Source organism: Echiichthys vipera (assembly GCF_963691815.1).
Source record: "Echiichthys vipera genome assembly, chromosome: 8".
In the NCBI taxonomy this organism is placed as follows: domain Eukaryota; kingdom Metazoa; phylum Chordata; class Actinopteri; order Perciformes; family Trachinidae; genus Echiichthys; species Echiichthys vipera.
In genome coordinates this window covers 28128341-28141714 of record NC_139833.1, presented here as the reverse complement: position 1 = coordinate 28141714, position 13374 = coordinate 28128341, and the positions used below count along the sequence as shown (strand labels likewise).

Here is a 13374-nt window from a genome sequence, read left to right as displayed (position 1 = left end):
CTGAACCTCCAATTATCCAGATGGTACATTTTCTCACATTTTGCCAGGCTTTCTCAAACAATCCCCCATCAATGACAGAATTATATCACCAAGTGACCTATAGTATGAGTCAAGTTCCCTTTATGAGCAGCCAAGACTCGTGCAAAATCCTTTCTTCAAAACCACCGTGGCCCAAAGAGGATTACAAAAATAGAACAGAGACTCGTGGGAATCAAACTGAACCTTTTATCAGACTATCAGACTCAAAAATAGATTTGTGTTCTGGGTGGCCTACATCACTTTGCCTACAGTTTCACTTTTTTTTTCAGGCATCCACAGTATCATCATACTGTAGGATTGCAAAGCTGCCTGGCATACTGGCACAACAGAATCAGATATAGGCACCAAGCTTTGCAGAGCAACCAGAGCCGTGCCCTAGCAACAGTCTTAGCAACGGAGGGAAAACGCTGCATGGACGACTCAAGCTAGATGGGAGCAATTATGTGTGAATCTGAAAAGAGTGAAAGCTTCGGCTGCTCATTCTGAAACGCTGTCCTTCACTGAGAAAATATCTTGAGTGGGCCGAGGTGGTGTGAGGGCGTTCACCATTCAGCTGTACCGTGTTTTTTTCAAACTGAATGAACACTGTGTCCTTGAGCTAGGGAGCTTCTGTCTATACTTATCTAAGTACTACTGACTTACATTTCAGCTGTTGCAGCATATGATTATGGCATATTTTGCTTTATGTTTTAACAGACTATCTTACTAGGAGTTCAGCTGATCTTTTTAAAATTTAAAACCAAGAAAAAGAAACTAATAATGCATGTTAAAGAAGTCTTTCAATGAGCCTGAAATGACTATGTGCACTAGTTAAGTGCTCGGAAAGAAATAAAATATGAGCTGAATGAATAGGGTAAAAAATGATTCATTAAACAGGGTGGGGTTGAGAAGATAGAGGGATGCTTTATCTATCTTAGGATGTGACTTTTATAATGCAAATGCAACTGCTATGCGAAGGAACGTCAACATGAAAATAAAGAGTAAGAGCTGAGCCATATCATTTAAAAAAAGAATCATTTCATGCTATTTGTTCTGGTGCCTGGATAATATAATAAGCTGATAGTCACTCATAGTGTCAACTTGTACCTTGAAACCCTGTGAGATGCTTGGACGCGGACCCCTGTCTACGCTCTGCGACCTGAAGTAAGTAACTCTAATTGGATTGTTTCATCTTAGCTGTGGTGACATTTTGCCTGTTTCCACGGTGTTTGTTCTGAAGCAGCCCCTCTAAAGTAGGATTATGCATTTCATTCTGCACATGCATCCTCTGCTTGACTCCGGACAATGTTGATTGGCTACCCACTGAGCGACAGGCTAAGCATTATCTAAGTTGCAAACACAGGATTTTCAGCTCTCCTAAGCATGACGAACAAACTACCTGTGTGTAAGCATTACACAATCACTCTAACAACTCATCCAAACGCAAGAGGGCCCTGATTTAAGAAGTAGACATACTGGGAAGGGAAGACTTAGATCAAATATGTCAGTGCTGTCAGATGCTGATATCATTTGTACATGACTGATAAACAAGTCTTTAAGCCTCCACTTGAGCTATTTTCCTTGTCCAGATGGTCTACTTTTAAAAACAGCATGGAATGGGCGTGAATAATAAATTCCCTTAATCCATCCCAGTTCTAATGTTGATGATGCACATGGACTAATGCGAAGCTGTTTATTCTAATTTTATCTCAGTATTAACCCCATGATGCACTTACTCTTTGTGCTATTTATATGATTTCTAAGGCTTTAAGTTATGTAATTCAAGTGATGACGAACATTTGATGCACTCTGATGGACTCCTAAGTGACAGACAATGGTAGAGTTTTGAACGGTGTGAGCTTCACTGAGCATCCTTGTTTGAATAAAGGAAACAATTGTACTCTGAAAATTCATTCTTTTTGAGTAGCACGTCATTTGCAACACTTGTTCTGAGCTCATAACCTCTAAACAGACTGCATCATCATTGCCTGATGTCATTGCTGAGTACTTTGACTTTCACTTTGACTTTCAGTGATCAAAGCACATTGAAACCAATACCAAAACTGATAAAATGCCTTTCTGACAGTCCAGAATAAGTTTATTAGGCTTGTACCTAGAGCTGCAACTATTTGTCCATCGAGAGAAAATTAACCAGCAACTAAAACCCATTAATCATTAAAGTCGTTTTTCATGCAAAAAATGGCAGAAAATGCTCTTTTCTCTTTTCAGCCTCCCAAATGTAGATATTTCCTGCTTTCCTCTATTGTGCATCATATTAAACTGAGAATCTTTGTGTTTTGAGCTGATGAAACAAGACATTTAAAGACATCACTTTTGACTTTGAGGAACTGGGATGGACAGTTTTTTTTAACCAAATGGATGGATCGATAAATCTATAATATGATCTGCAGACTAATGAAAAAATTATCAGTTGCAGGCCTACTTATACCATTATATAATAACACAGAAGACTGCCATAGACCATAGACTCATTCTCAGTTTGTATACATGGAACCTATATGATGCTAAAACCATTTACAAACACACAACATTCTCATAATACACTAAATGCAACATGCTGAAGCTTATGAGCCATCAAATAGAAGCACTGCTCTCACCACTGAAAAGACCCTCCCATGTGTTTACATGCTCACATGCCTCCCTTTGTTTTCCACATCTCACTTCACCATTTTCATGCTTTAGAAAGGCTTATGAGACGTTCGTGTCCTGATGTGCCCTGACAATGACAGCATCTTCTCGCACACTGCCTCCAAACGGCTTGTTTTACATCATTTCATGTTGTATCCACCGATACATGGAGATTTTGTTTGGTTTCATCAATGTTTTTCTCCGTGAGGTGCCTCTAGAATAAAGGCACGCGAATTACGATATAGCCATAGTGATGTAAACACCAAAGTCCGGACCTCGTGCGTCCACACCTCACCCAGAACCAGCCCAAAAACATGTATGAGGCGTGCGAACATTTGCGTGATTCGACAAAAAGACTCGTTCCTGAACTTGTAAACAGCTCCTGCTCAGACCACCTGCTCCCGCCCTGTGTTACTTTGATTTCCTTTTTCTAACCGAATGGTCATAATGGATTGATTTAAAATGATTTCCCGTGAAAGGACAATAAATGAAACGCTTGCCTGGATGGGCGGTGGTGGTTCTTGTCAGAAGGATGCGCATGAGTCGGTGAAGCACAAAGGGTCGTTCCGCTGCTGGTTCTCCGTCCGACGGTACCAGCCTCCGCTCTGCTGTTTGGATGGATGTCGGGTGGAGGGGAGCTGTGTGCAGACTGAGGACACACACGATTGGACAAGAAGTGAGACCGCTGTCAATGCACGCGCAATATGACGACCATCCCAAGTGCGTTACATAACGCGCGAGGCATTACTTAACCACTCACTGCCCTCCTTCATAGAGCCATCAACTGCAGACAGGCTGGCGTATAATACGAGCTACATGTGAACATGGCAGTCTGACCAACATATAAGTGACATGCCTGTCAACGTATGATACATTAATAATACATTAGTCATGGATGCACATTCTAATATGAATATCATCGCCGAAATCAATTTTATATTTTAGAACATTCATCCAAATAGTTCCTACACACACACACGCACGCACGCACGCACACACACACACACACACACACACACACACACACACACACACACACACACACACACACACACACACACACACACAGAAGGTCTATGTCCTCAGTGTAAGAGCGAGTTTGCTCTCCATGGTGCTGAAATCATGGAGGTAGGCGCTAACTCCTGTCCATCCTAAAATAATACCACAACACGGTAAAAACGCCTTATTCGCCTGAAGAACCTTGTCATTGAATCAAGTGTAGAAATGATATCCCGATTGACAGTGATTGCAGCCCACTATGGGAATGAATTGGTGTCGCGTATCTCTGTGAGATAACCTGCAGGCCTTACGTTAGTGTTGTATCTTCCTTTGCACAGGCGTTCATCATCATAAGGGGCTCAGATTGTGTTCCGGGGAAGCACTGACACTGGGTGGTACTGGATCAAATGTTAGCATGTGACTCAGGAGCAGCAGTCGGTGTTCTTATCACTGATGCCCTCTGCTGGGGCACATCTTGATCATGTCATCCAGTGGGCTGCGGGTTAACATAACTAAATGCATTGACATGAATATCTCCATCACTGTAACCTGAATCAGTGAAACGCCCAACTTTTTTATTTATTAGGGCTAAAGAAAGGGACAACCCTCCATGCGAGCCTAAAATACTTGCCTATCATGTTATTGATGCAAATCATTTTTGTACAAATTACATTCACTTGACTTTGATCAGTAAAATTGCATTATTGTGCCTTGTTTTAAAGAGCAGTCGAAATGCAAATGACTGCAAGAAGACACCGATATGTCAAACCGCTATGACGCAGTTTGAGAATTACAAATGCATAAATCTGTCTGTTGGTGGCATGCATCTTTCTGGTTATCACAGGTCCCATTTTTCTTAATCGGCTGCATTCTGTAATGTACTATGATGTCTTTGGGAATGTCCAATTCAAATTGAAAGATATAATGGACTTATTGTCACAGTTTGAGGTGAAACCCCTTTACTCATTGTTAGATTTTCTATAGAACATTGGCCCGTGTCCTTTACTGTAAGACAAAAACCAGACGTTTATGTCCGTGCGTGAAAGCTGATCAGAACGAGTTTTATACCGTTTTAACGGGGGATCACTGACCTGTTACACGACAGAGTTGAGCCTGTTTCAATAGAATCATACAGCCAGATTTTCCCAGTGCACGTGAATGCAGCATTTGTCCTCGTTTCCTTCGGTTTCTTTATAAATGGGACACATCGATTTGTAACGAATGGTGGTGTCCACTAGAGGTCACTAGTGTGATTTAAAAACATGTTTGATGTATTTGAACGTCTCCATGTGAAGGCAAAATGTTTTAGGTTCACTGTGATCACATCTCTATGTCACATTTAAATGCACGAGACCTCTGCCCTCAGCTTGTAGTTCCATGAGTTGAGTCTCTCTTTTTCAAATGCCATCCGCTCAACACATAGGCAAATACTCCAATTGAATCCGCCTTGATACATGCTAGTATTGATTCCACATCATTTAATCTCCCGCTAAAAAAAACATGTCATACTAAATAGAATTTATGATGTTTCTTTAAAAAATGCCGCTGCTTTATGAGTACCTTGTTAACACGATGTTTTCAGTCTATCTGTGCGTAAAATCTAATCTAATCTAATCTGATCTGACGTGTCCTTGGAAACTTTCAGACTCTCAAAGACTTTGTGATAAGGAGCACTATAACTTTGTTTTAGGTTTTCTGAAATTGTGTAAACAAGAAACTACTTTTGTCAACTTTATAAACTTGGTATTAACGGAAGTAGCTACCTGTGTAGACAAACCTCTGTCTAAGTTTGAGAAAGGAGCACGATTTACAAGAAATCATTTCATCGTAGTTCGATTCCCTAAATGATATCCCAATTTAGGTTATTGTCATCCGAAATAAATTATTCTCTATGGACGGTGTAGTTCAAAAAACGTTCCCACTTGGATTCTCGTGTGTGTGTGTCTTGTGGCGGTCCCTTGGCTCTAGTGCGCGTCTGTTTCGAGGTCTGTGACACAGAATTGTTTGGAAAGCCCTGCACTCAGCGACCATGTGGGCGTGTTTCTCTCGGCCCAACAGTCTCCACTCTTGTGTGGAGTCAAGAGCGCAAAACGCACTTCTTCTGGTGCGACCGGAGGGCGCAAAAGTAACAGTTCTCCGACCCTGATGCGCACACCATCTCCGACTCCGGCGGCCCCCGAATCCAAATTCACTGAGCGGGAAATAAAGAGTTTCTTCAGATCTCCCGGTGACTCTTCCAACCATGGACGCATCTCGACTCTTAACGCTATATCTGGGCCTGTTCCTTATTTTCCTTGGGAATATACCGTGTTTCCAGTCTGCTGCTATCATCTCTCCCTCTGCGCCGAGGAGAAACAGGGGAGCCCGGATCTCTCATCGGGATGGACAAAGGTCATCCAAAATCCTAAAAGACATCCTCGCGTCTACGCACCCTATCGTAGGCCATCACAAAGAAGACCTAAAGGACTCTATTGTGCCGCATGAATACATGCTCTCTATATACAGGACATACTCGGCTGCAGAGAAGCTCGGACTAAACGCAAGCTTTTTCCGCTCCTCTAAATCTGCCAACACCATAACAAGTTTTGTGGACAGAGGAACAGGTTGGTTTCAGTCCGCTGCCAGCTCCCTCGACTCATTCCTGCATAATTCTGTGGTATAGTTTTGCCTTAAATGACTGCTTTTGTATAGATCTGTGGCTGAAAAGTATAGAAAAAAACGTGCTCGCAACGGCAATTTTTGCGCATGTTTTAGATCAGGCAAAAATAACGCGCAGAATGCACTTTTAAAAACAAAATATCCACAAATCACAAGAATAATTGTTAAACAAAAGAAAAGTTTTGAAAACTACAAGATCATAGGTTGTTCATGAGCAGTTGTGCGGTTGTGTTCGGATATATTTGCCGCACAGCCGCCAAACATGTAACTTTTTCCGAGTATTAACTTATATTACGCTTAAATTAACCTCTGGGTAACACGACAGTAAAACACTAATTATGGCGCTCTCTTAATGAAGGCTGTAAATCACTGTCAGTGCAGGCTGCAGCAAAAACCATTCTACTCCCAACCTCCTCTGAATACAGAGGATTTTAAGTTTTAGGGGAACACTCGGTGGTAGCTTCATTTTAGATTTTTTTTTAACATTAATCTCCACGGTGAAATAAGCCCGGACATTTAAAATAAAAACCGAGGTTAACCCCCAAATCCGGCCCATATTAAAAAGCCCAGTCTGCTGTCACTATGGTGTCCAGTTTGGCCAACTTGTGCTGACAAAGGGAGCTGGGGGCCATGTCAGAGTGGGTCGGTGTGAGAAGCAGGTGTTTGAGTCAGTTAACACGTGTAACCAAGTGATTTGACTGGCCTGCGAGGACAAACACAATCTGATAAACACAAAAACATCCAACACACACAAGAGGACATAAGCCGAGTTAATCTTTGCAGGGGAAATAAAAGCTATCTTTGTTTGCGTTCCCTCCGGTCTGAAACACCCCGAGACTGCGCGCTGCAAAAAATATCCATCATTGGGAGTTATTTAGTCCAGAGTCATCTGCACAAATCCTATTATTATCTGCCTATAGGTGAGGTGCAACTGCAATTATTTTCAGTGCAAACCGACCTTTTTTTCCAGGACTAACGTTTAGTGAAATCCACTTTGAAAATATATTACTGTATTTGATACAAATTGCACAACAACACCTAACTGCATTGGAAATAACTGGTGTACCCTCACACAATTGTTTATTTTCGGAAGTAAAAAATGACGTTGGAAGAATAACTCAAAAGCTTAAAGGCTCGTCCGTGTGGCCATTTCTTGCAGTGTGAACTGATTTGATAGGAAAAACGCCTCGCTTTCTCCTGTGATTTTGATGTGATGTGTCACTGGCTGTGACCCCGAGCTGGACCCTCTGAGAGCTGCTTGGCATCGAACGGCTGATTGGAGTATTTGAACTCGGTGATCTAATTGAGTGTCCATGTCATAACATATCAAACACTGTCTATTCTCCCATAATGACCCAGCTCGGCCGCGATGGGCACATCACCAAAAAACGACGAGGGGGGAAAAAAATGAAAGAGCACTTCCTCCACTGTGAAGTGGTACGTGTTTTTACTGCGGAACCTCCCTTTGCGACCGCCACTTTAATTACGGAAAATTATTTTTCTTCCCGTTCTTTCAGCTCAAGCGCCTTTGGTTTCTTTTGGGATCCCTCCCAGCATCCCCTAAGTGTTGCATTGCATTAACATGTAGAATGAACCTCAGCTGGGCGTTTTTCGTTTTTTAAATCGCCTCCACCAGGAAAGAAATACACACGGTGGCAGCCTTTGACGCGTAAAGTAACAGGTTTTTACGTCTTTTACGCATTATTCATCCATGCAGAGACAGGTTTTACTGAGTGCGCCTAAGAGCTACGGCTTCTTTGGCCTTCACACTTTTGTAGGTAAATGAATTGTGCTTATAAAAGCAGGCAGGGTGTTTCCTGGAGGTCAGAAAAGGCAACATCAGAAAAGAATAACCCCAATCTGAAAATTAGTTTTGGCACTTGGGGTAACTCATTAAAGCGCAGATGGTGCAGCCCGGCCTCTCTCTCTCTCTCTCTCTCTCACTCTCTCTCTCTCTCTCTCTCTCTCTCTCTCTCTCTCTCTCTCTCACTCTCTCTCTCTCTCTCTCTCTCTCTCTCTCTCTAAACAGAGGCATAGATGACAAAAACATGTTTTGCATTTGTTCAAATACAAGCAGCAAGGTCAAACAAAAGTGCACAGGATGCCGTTTTAACCAAGCAATAAAGTCCACCCCAGTCCCTCCCAATTATCCACCGTCAAGCATCTTACGCGTAATGGAAAAAATTGCCCTTTTACATAATAATGAAATTATGAAAAGTCTCTAAAATGTTTTAACTGTCAACACGAATATCTCTCAATAATTCCAACAGTGTGTTCAGTCAGTCAGTCAGTAAAAGTCCGTGCAGGAGCGTTTTAAGGGGAATGTTGTCGTTGGCAGGATGAGATGAAATATAAGAGGGGAAGTGCTTTAATGAGGAAGTTGGGAATTCAGAACTGTTAATTATTTGGTGAACTTGTATTCGATTTGTTTGAGGTCTTATTAAAAAAAAAAGAATCCTAATGCAGACCATACGCTCAAAGTCACCGAAACGAGCACAGGGTTTCAATCTGCTTTTACTGTTTGGCTCGGCAGGGTTCACGGAGGGAAACTGACAACTCCATTCAAATATCTCTTTAGTACAAGTTTTACAGATTATATCACAGGGGTGTTCAGATGGAGGCATGTCACTTTAATTACTTTTTTATTTTTAAACGTCCAGATAAAAATGGAGACAATCAGCCGAGGCAACGGGCTTTGATTTTATAAGGCAAAAGACCACACATCCTCGGTCTCAACAATGAATTTAATTCCGCTTTAAGGCTTTAAAAGATTGTGTTTGTATATAAGTGGGAAAGTGTGACATTTTAACCCAACGTAAATAAGGTTGTCTTAAAAAAAAAAAAATCTTGATTTGAATATCCCAGGTCCTGCTGTCGAAAAAAGGGAAAAAGCAAAAAAAAAGAAAAGATTTCACTCTTTTTTTGCTGATTTCTTTCCGTTTTTCATAGAAAAAAACGACATCAACGGAAAATGGTACCAAATAACTTTTTGTTGAAGCAAAACGTTAATTTTGTCTATACTCTAATAAACGTAATATACGTGATAACATTATGCTAAACATATTTAATTCTGATCCGAAATGTTTGTAGAAAAACACACCCCCTTGTTACTCCAATGCTGATATTTAATGTGTTTTGTAAACGCATTGTTCCACAGCGTTAGATTCCAGTCCCATTGGTTCGCCTTGGTGGAATATTTTAAGGCCTCCTTGGTCTCCAGCAGGGAATAATGCATTAATTGTGTATTGTTCAGTTGAGTGTACAGTAGGCCAAGTCGCATTTGGTCCGTTGTGTCTGGCAGCACCCGGGGGCCTTCACATCACTAGGCCCCTTGTCTTTCCTTTCCTCTGCATGTCTTTGCCTTACAACTCTGCAAGAGTTCTCCAAAAAAGAAAACGAACCAAGATTGCAATGTTCGGACTCCTGCTTACATTTAAAAGCTTTTGAGACCGTGAAGAAGGAAAAGTTTTCTTCCAGCCTGTCAAGGAGCTGGAAATGAATAATCAATCCGTCGTCAAGTGAAATGAAAGCAGAATTTATTTCATTAAAACACACAGGCTTTGATTAAAAGTGGCATGGCATTACATTTGAGCCATAGTTTACTGGATTATTGTCACTGCAATATCAAAAACGAATTTTGACCCTAAAATGACAGTGGATCAGTGGATAAATACTGAACATGCGTTTCTGGAACATGTGAGATTAAATACTTGCTGTGTGACATGAACAATAATTTCAACTTATGTGCAACACATTTGCATGAAACTTCACTTCGAGGAGGGGGAAACCTTAAATCGAGTTCTGTGAAGTTAAGCCTCGTTTAGCATTTAGCATTAGCCTATACAATATTTTATTATCAAGAGAATTCTGTGAGGATGTAGTCAAATCAAAGTAGGAAACATTAGGGGTCAAATGGGTAGAATATAGCTAGTGCCGGTTTAATGCTGGATAACCAGCAATGTTTTTGCCAGTAACACGTGGTGTGAGCTTTTTCCATTCTGATCCATTCTGAGTTCTTGTCAGCTGTAGTTTGTTTCAGACAGGTTCAGGCTGGACGTTTGTAAAACAAGAGAGAGAGAGAGAGAGAGAGAGAGAGAGAGAGAGAGAGAGAGAGAGAGAGAGAGAGAGAGAGAAGGCCTCTCTTGGAGAATGTGAGCCCCCCATCCCTGTGAACACTGTACACCCTAAGTGAATCTGACTGCAATTATTTTCTTCTTTTATCCTTGCAGACGATCTTTTGCACTCTCCTCTGCGAAGACAAAAGTATCTGTTTGATGTCTCAACCCTTTCAGACAAAGAGGAGCTGGTAGGGGCGGAATTAAGGATATTCAGAAGAGCGCCCGGGGTTTTGCAGACTTCCCTTCAGACGACGGGCCTCTACGATATCCAGCTCTACCCCTGTCGTTCGGACAGACTGCTGGACTCCAGGTCTCTGGACCCACTGGACTCCACCAAGGCCGGCTGGGAAGTTTTGGACGCGTGGGAAATGTTTAAAGCACACCAGCATCATTATCATCACCCCCATCATCATCATCATCACCACCATCATCCATATCAGCAGCAGGGGAACCAGCTCTGTTTCCAGCTCCGCGTCACTCTCCGCAAATCCAACACCGAGGTGGACCTGAGGCAGCTGGGGCTGGGCAGGAGCGGCCGGTCCCAGCAGGAGAAGGCCATCCTGGTGGCCTACACCCGCTCCAAGAAGAGGGAAAACCTGTTCAACGAGATGAAGGAGAAGATCAAGTCGCGGAGGTCGGTCGGCGAGAAGGAGGAGGCGGCGGCGGCGGTGGTGGTAAAGGCGGCGGCGGAGGAGGAGGAGGGGGTGTCACTGAGGGGGGTTAAAGGAGAGGGACCCCGGCGGCGGCGGAGGACAGCGCTGAGCAACAGACACGGGAAGAGGCACGGGAAGAAATCCAAATCCAGGTGCAGCAAAAAAGCGCTGCATGTGAATTTCAAAGAGCTGGGCTGGGACGACTGGATCATCGCGCCTCTGGATTACGAGGCGTACCACTGCGAGGGGGTCTGCGACTTCCCCTTGAGGTCGCACCTCGAGCCGACCAACCACGCCATCATACAGACGCTCATGAACTCCATGGACCCCAACAGCACCCCGCCCAGTTGCTGCGTCCCCACCAAACTCAGCCCCATCAGCATCCTGTACATAGACTCGGGCAATAACGTGGTGTATAAACAGTACGAGGACATGGTGGTGGAGCAGTGCGGGTGCAGGTAGCGGCCCTAACTCATTCAAACACAGACAGAACAATCGAAGATGAGTCTTGATGGGTCCCAGGTTGAAGATATAAAGCCCTCACAAGGTCTGAAATGCTTTGACGCATGACGCGCCTTGTCTTTATTCAAAAGGGATGCACACACAGGTGATATCTGCTATTTATTCAGACTCAGTACAGTCACGACCGTCCACACACTCTGCCTTAACGTGTCACGCCTTCATCCCCATCCACGCAACAAGTGTTCACTCATCAAACAGGCTTTTGTTTCCCAGAGAGGGAGACGTGTCCCTACGGCGCAAGGAATGGGTACAAGGCGAGATGGGAGCCTATTGAGTGCGACTGTGCACCTGTTCGTGCCAAGGCCAGAGGACAGTGGGCTCAGTGGGCTTTGTTGCAGCTCTGCCGTGGGATCCTGCCAGCCAGGCCGGACTCTTTTGGGTATGTGCATCCAGGCCGTAATTGCCACTGTCCAGCTGGAGTCATTACAGGCTCGAGAAAGTGCCTGTTTTCCAAATAAAAGGGCTGAATGTCTAATCTACCAAACACATACACGCAGACTGGTCTGAGGAGAGGAGATAAGATGGTGGTAATAATGCCTTCAAGAGATTTTCGCCTTTCTGGAGACCAATTGAGAGAGAGGCTTCGTGCGCCTTTGCGGACAGAAAAGGACACAAAACCAGACTTGTGGTGGACCGGGGCCCTGTTGTAAAAAATAAAAGAAGCACACAATACTGAGGCGAACTTTTTGCTCAAAAGTCTGCATCTTTACGAAATGCACTTCCACAACTGGCTGCGCCACGGACACGCAGTCAGCGAGAGTTTGTCTACGCTGACAACGAGAGACAAGAGGAAAAAAAGACTCGCAAACGAGAAGATATTTAAATGCACATTAGCTTTGAATGCACTGCTGTTCATTATTTTTTTTGAGCTGTAAATATTTGTACAGTCGAAAACTTTACAAAGTGCAACGAATGAAGAAATGAGAAAACGTCATTTCTTTGTAAATATACAAAATGCACTCAAATCGGTATAATTTCTATTCTATAATTATTTTATTATTTGTGATGTACAGAGTTTCATGATAATCATATATTTCTTACATTGATAAGAGTAATTTAAGGTGTATTCGATATTGTTCTGGCAGAGGGTGGAAAATACCATTATTAATGTCTACCTCATAATTGCATATAGGATCTGAGTTTTGAGGTGCATTGAGTTAGAGTGTAAAGAGCTTTTACAATGATATATAAGATCATTTATAAACATATATTACTGGATAATATTCCACACCATTACTGTACAAATAAAATTCAAAACAAAGTCTACTAGTCTGGTACTTCTGGTGATTAATGCAACCCCCTTTGTTTGTTTTTAAGGGGGAACTACGCTCATTTGCAAAAATCATGCACATTATTATTTTGTTGTAAGGCAGTCCAAACATATTAGTAAACATGAACAACTGTCTCCCACCTCCTCCGAAAACTAGAGTGCTAAAACTCAAATTTGTGATGTCATCAGGTATAAAGTGGAACTGCTCAATAGACATTGAATTGAGACCGATGTTAAAGCTTTCCTGAATCACAACTGAAAACGCAACAATAGAATAAAGCGAATAAAGGTAGAAAAAAGAAAGCACACAAATCAGTATTCCATTCACTGTCTATGGAGCAGCTCCAAACTTTATACGAGATGACATCGCACGTTTGAGACTTCCTTCCCTGGTTTCTGACTCTGAGAGAGCAGCTCATGTTCACAAATACTGATAGAACTTTCCTAGTCCATAGGAATAACATACTGGAATGCTAAATTAATGTGG

The 13374-nt window shown here is 42.6% G+C and overlaps 1 protein-coding gene across 1 annotated transcript; it reads left to right on the top strand.

Moving 5' to 3' along the window:
• The first annotated feature begins 5871 nt into the window (after positions 1–5871).
• gdf6a (growth differentiation factor 6a) lies at positions 5872–12096 on the top strand. The gene is made up of 2 exons (XM_083918550.1): positions 5872–6269; positions 10554–12096. Exons 1-2 carry the CDS (start codon positions 5909–5911, stop codon positions 11555–11557), a joined length of 1365 nt encoding a protein of 454 aa, XP_083774676.1. The 5' UTR covers positions 5872–5908; the 3' UTR covers positions 11558–12096.
• Positions 12097–13374: the final 1278 nt, after the last annotated feature.

What these genes read in the sequence shown, in the direction of transcription:
- gdf6a (XM_083918550.1), top strand. Translation starts at nt 5,909, where the DNA reads ATGGACGCATCTCGACTCTTAACGCTATATCTGGGCCTGTTCCTTATT. An exon ending in TTTTGTGGACAGAGGAACAG is followed by an intron (nt 6,270 to 10,553) that starts GTTGGTTTCAGT and finishes TTATCCTTGCAG; the next exon opens with ACGATCTTTTGCACTCTCCT.